The following is a 5,350-nucleotide window of genomic DNA, read 5'->3' as shown; positions in this document are numbered from 1 at the left end:
CATGTCTATTTTCTACGAGGAAATACTTATATGTAAAATGGACATTAAATGTAAATGTTCTCATCTTTTATTCTTCCCAACATGCAAAAGAATCCTCTAAAGCCCAATATTACAATACTATTCACTCTATTATCTTTTCCTCCCACCGCACTCCCCTCTTTTTTTATGCTAGATTCCTTGGGTGTGCTTCCACAAACCAAAAACCTTATTCAATAAATATAAACAATTTCTTTCATTGACTAGAGGATAACATAAAACTGCATATTTTTAAATAAAAAAAAAATACTAATAAATCAAAATAAATTATAAGTTTCAAGTTAAGTTTATAAAAATTAAAATTTTTTATAAGAAAATATATAAAAAAAACCAATACAAAAATCTACACCTTATGCTTTTAAACTAAAGGACTGAAGTCTTTTTGCCTCCAAGCATGTACTCTCATACCAGGAAGAGATACAGTATTGCTATTGTTTAAATGGAAAAGAAAAACAAATTTACTCAAATCCTTAATATTTATGAAGTTCGGGATCGGCTTCATAAAACAAAATGAGCTCCTCGATTAAAACTTGATAAAACCAAGCACTAGTTGAGCTCAAATCAACCGTGAATAATAATAAATTTAAATAATCTGAGTTTAAACAGTATCCTAGAAACTCTAGAATTATGGGCTCTAACTCGAGCAGACACCAGCTCAACTGGATTCATTTGCTGATAAATTCAATATTTATTATTTTAGTTTTATTATTTATTTTTTTCTAGTTTATATATATATATATATATATATATTTATTATACAATATATGACAAAATTTGTAGAATATTAAGACTTGATCAACAATGGAACAAAGTCCATTTAAAACAATCAAAATAGAACACGCAATTTGTATTGATCTCTTAAAAAAATATTAGGATATTAGATCCGAATATTCTGATCAATTATTTTTCATCTTTTAGTTATTGATTTCATTCACGAGAAGATTCTGCAGTTGCACCAGATTTGTTTTGCATGCAACTAGTGAAGTCAACAACTACATCTTATTTCCACCACGTCATGCATCTTTTCAACTAGAAATTTAAACGAGCAACGCATGGAAAAACAACGGTAACATTTTCTTTCACCCAGTAGAAAGTTGTTGAGGTTATGTACAGAGCGCTATTTACGTACGGAGTACGCACGCAGTTTTACGTGCGTACTTGCCCAAATAACCTTCCAATAACTCAATTATTAGGTGTTATTGAGAGTTTATTGAAGTATAATCTCTCAATAACCTACCAATATATTCCGCGGTTCCGCGCTAATACTTTTTGCTGTTATTCAGAAGTTTTGTCAGGTTATTGGGGGTATTAACCCCAAAAACACCGACATAACTCTTCAATATCTCTCGAATAACCTCCATACGAATGCAGTTCTGCGTGCGTACTCCGTACGTAAATATTTTTCGTTATGTACATGATCTAGAAGCTTTTGATGCAAAGATACAGATGTGCTTTATGCTCTATCAGATTGTAGCACTAACGACAACAGATAACATTTTACATACCTGTCCTGTAAATATCAATTTATTTATATGAAACATTGGGCAGTATATTCTGTTTCCTAGGAATTCCAAATTTTAATCAAGCTGGTCTATCCTTCTGTAACTAGCATTATCAGTGCCCTTAAACGCTATAGTTCATTCCAACTTGCAGAAGGTTCTTGTTTGGTATCTGGAGATCAACAAAACCCTGCCTGCAGTTCCTCCTCAAGAAATCATAAACATAATTGACAATCACTCTCTTCAGCAAAGAAGAATTCTCACTAGCCCTGACCTCACTGTGACCCAGCAAGTAAACAACTCCTGCTTCTCTTGACTTCTCCAAGAACTTAATCTCCTCCTCTCCTTCTACATTACAGTCCCCTTCCTCCCAGCTCTCATTTCTTATGAAGTTCTTGAGGTTCTCCATTAGTAAAACCTCAAACTCGTCATGCCCAATTCTCCTGTCTTTATATCCATATCTTGCAATGCACCTGTACATCTTATAGTCTTTAGGTCCCACTCTTCGCAGCAGAAACCTCTCCTCGGCCGGCACTGTGTTAACGGGCAAGTACTTGACAGAGACGAAGACAAGAACAGAGTGAATTGCTGGTAAGTTCGTGAGAAAATGAGAAAAGATGGCAGGGATTCCATGTGTGAGCTCAGTGTAGAGGAGGCCAAGACCAGGGACCCTTGAGATGCCAAGGTGGGAACCGAGGCTGTTCAAGTATTCTGTAGAAACCTTTTGCTCTACTTCAAAGTTGTGACGCTTTGTCTGCACATAGTTCCACACATACATCACAAAGTACATAGCTGAAGCAAAAGTAAGTGGAAGATAGCCTCCGCTTGTGAACTTGTAGAGCACTGAGGAGAAGTAGACAAGCTCGAAGGAGCCAAAGCTTAACACAAAGAGGGCAACGACAGGGAGGCTCGTCTGCCAGACCATTAACATTATCAAAACCAGTAGTGAAGAGGTAACCAACATCACTCCCACCACTGCAATGCCTGCGTAAAAAGACGACAAGTTCAGTGAGCAGCATAGATTATTAACCCGGGATCTTCGATTTGGTGAAAACATCAGAGAAAAGGAAAAATTGCTAGTTATCGTTTGGATTGGAGCAATGCCCACAAATTTGTAAAAGCATACTTTATGAGCTTATGTTTCAACAAAGACAAGCCCTTGATTTAGACACTTGGTTAATTTTTATGAAATTGCAGCCAATGGGTAGATGAAAATGAGCATATCCTTTTATGTATCGGCTCAAAAAAGGTTGTTTAATCAGTAGAAACTTCAAATTGAAAGAAGGTCTTCTCATCAGGTTACTGCTGTAAATCCTGATTGTCAGTTAAACAAATTAATGGTGGCCTGTTTTGCAAGTGAATAAAAAGAGTGCATACCATAGGCATTTGCAATGTTGGTTGTTTCTTTGAAGGATGCAGTGACCAAAACACAGGCCAGCATGAGTAGAAAGTTGATCTCAGGGATATAAACTTGGCCTTCATGTTTGTGCGATGTGTGAATGATTCTAACTCTTGGGAAGCAGCCTAACGCCATTGACTGCTTTATGATGGCAAAAGTTGCAGAGATCATTGCTTGGCTTGCGATGATAGATGCCATGATGGCGGCAACAAATATTGGCCAGTAAACAGACTCTGCAGCAAATGAAAACACATACAAGCAGTTCATAAACTTGCCTTGCTTCTTATAGCTGTTTGAGAGGTATAAAAGCAAATAGATGTGTTGTACTTTTACCTGGAACTGATTTGTAGAATGCGTCTGCTACATTTTCAGGGAATATAGACAAGTATGCAGCTTGCCCAACATAAGCACAGATCAAACATGGATAAACTATTCCAGAGAATGCGATCTGTGGAGCCATAGAAAACAATTTTGTTAACAAATATGTATTTATTTATGTTATAGTTCGATGAGATGCAAAAATTATCACCTGAATTGATCTCACTGAGAAATGACCAAGATCAGCAAACATTGCTTCAGTTCCTGCTCCATTGAAAAAAAAAACCCACTTTCTTTTCAGTGACAAGAATCTGCAAAGCTCAGAAGATGTCTAAAAAGGGAAGGGAGCATGGATAGCGAACCTGTCATGCAGAGAACAACTCCTCCAAGTGAGATCCACGCTGCTTTCATGTCTCTCTTAAAATATGCGATGAAGTAGATGGGATTGAAGGCCTTGAGAACGGTACTATCATGGCGGAAAATATTAAAGATTCCAATGCTTCCTATGAACATGAACCAGATAAGGATTGCGGGAGCAAAAGTGTAACCTACTTTATCTGTGCCGAACCTTTGGATCGAGAAGAGAACAACTAATATGACAACTGAAATCATGGCTACAACATCTGAAATATCATTGTAAAAGGTATAGTTAGGAATGTGAATCTGAAGAACATTAGGCCGGATTCAGGGGTAGAAAAGTGCTTACGGATTTCATTTTCTTACCTTTACTCATCCCTGCATCAAATTTCCTTACTCCATCAACCGCAGATAGAACTGCAAGATTGAGATAATTTTTTCTATGAGGGGAAGAGTAGCAGATGATTGACTATGGATGAAGTAAAACAGATGAAGTATGAGACCTGAAATGCAGGGAGTTAAGATTCCATCACCAATAACCATACAAGTACCAAGAAGCGCCATTGAAAGAAGACTTGTCTTAGCCCAACTGCTCCTCTCCAATGCGTCCTTTATCCTCTGAGCCCTCTTCAAGTTCTTGTTGGGAACCCTCAATTTATATGCAGATAGCTCCATCTCTTCTTGTCTCTCATTCGGAATTGCACTCACCTTGGAATTCCTGCATATCAGTGAGTATAGTGCAAAAGTTCCCCCTGCCAAATAAACCAATCGCATAAACAACTATGTTCCTTCCACTCCGGCACCAGAAAAGACAACAGACATAAGACGATTTACCATCTCCGTTGTCATTAGCCCAGAGTACAATGAAGACGTATTTGATGAGAGGGAAGAGAGTAAGAGTATAGATTATAAGAGACAATGCGCCAACGACGTCGTTCTTGCTAGGAATCCTGCCCGAGAACGTGCTCGAGAACACATAAAGAGGCGAGGTACCAATATCCCCATACACAACTCCAATGCTCTGAAAAGCCAGTTGCAGAACGGTGGCTATGGACAAAACCTTCGAAAATTCACAACCACAACGGAGAAACGTTAGAAAGCATTGGAAACTTGGGAACAGTAGGAAGAAGGTGGAATGCATACTTTAGAAGCACTGTGGAAGCTAGAGATCTTTCCGGCTTCGTTTTCTAGGGAATCCAACCTGAGAATCTCCTTCGTCTCATGCTTCTCTTCTTCTACTGTTTCTCTATTCTTCTCCACAGATTCAGCTTCAACTGCATCCATGCTCAAGATCACATCATCGCCCATGGTGAAGAGAAAATCTGCTTAGCAACCTTGCTCCCACGGAGATCCATGGAATGGAATCGAATCATTTTAAAAGCGGCAAAGAACGTGAAGAAAGCGGTGATGTCACCAGCTCCCGCCACCTTGGAGATTGGTTTCCGCGATCCTTCTTCGTTTCACGTTTTCAAAATAATTCGTTTGCTCACACTCGTTGTCTCTACAGTTTGTAAAATTCTAAGCACGCGGTTGTTGGAAATGGCACTAATTTATTTGCTAGCGGGGAGTCTTTACCTTGGGAAATTTTTGAATGGGGAAGGGTTCATTGTTGTTAAGTGATAAATTTTTTACTATTGAATGATAGTTTTGAGTATGAGTTTATAATTTGATTACACTTATTTTATATATTTTTATATGTTATTTTACATGTATAGTTCATTTCTTAGCCATTTTTGCAGCG

At 37.9% G+C, this 5,350-nt stretch overlaps 1 protein-coding gene across 1 annotated transcript; it reads right to left on the bottom strand.

The window, feature by feature from the left end:
• Positions 1-1,499: 1,499 nt before the first annotated feature.
• On the bottom strand, positions 1,500-5,124 carry LOC110027621 (potassium transporter 5-like). The gene is made up of 9 exons (XM_020729122.1): positions 4,753-5,124; positions 4,444-4,669; positions 4,113-4,361; positions 3,976-4,026; positions 3,615-3,875; positions 3,464-3,516; positions 3,268-3,382; positions 2,913-3,167; positions 1,500-2,519 (listed from the first exon to the last, which is right to left on the bottom strand). The coding sequence occupies exons 1-9, from the start codon at positions 4,915-4,917 to the stop codon at positions 1,660-1,662; spliced, it is 2,235 nt and encodes a 744-aa protein (XP_020584781.1). The 5' UTR covers positions 4,918-5,124; the 3' UTR covers positions 1,500-1,659.
• Between the last annotated feature and the right edge of the window lie 226 nt (positions 5,125-5,350).

The sequence above is a fragment of the Phalaenopsis equestris genome, unplaced genomic scaffold (genome assembly GCF_001263595.1).
Source record: "Phalaenopsis equestris unplaced genomic scaffold, ASM126359v1 Scaffold000430, whole genome shotgun sequence".
In the NCBI taxonomy this organism is placed as follows: Eukaryota; Viridiplantae; Streptophyta; class Magnoliopsida; order Asparagales; family Orchidaceae; genus Phalaenopsis; species Phalaenopsis equestris.
Note: the sequence above shows the minus strand (reverse complement) of the source record. Positions and strands in the feature narration are given on the sequence as shown.

What these genes read in the sequence shown, in the direction of transcription:
- LOC110027621 (XM_020729122.1), bottom strand. Translation starts at nt 4,917, where the DNA reads ATGGGCGATGATGTGATCTTGAGCATGGATGCAGTTGAAGCTGAATCT. An exon ending in TGATGCAGGGATGAGTAAAG is followed by an intron (nt 3,876 to 3,975) that starts GTAAGAAAATGA and finishes ATGATATTTCAG; the next exon opens with ATGTTGTAGCCATGATTTCA. An exon ending in CAACATTGCAAATGCCTATG is followed by an intron (nt 2,520 to 2,912) that starts GTATGCACTCTT and finishes CTTTTTACGCAG; the next exon opens with GCATTGCAGTGGTGGGAGTG.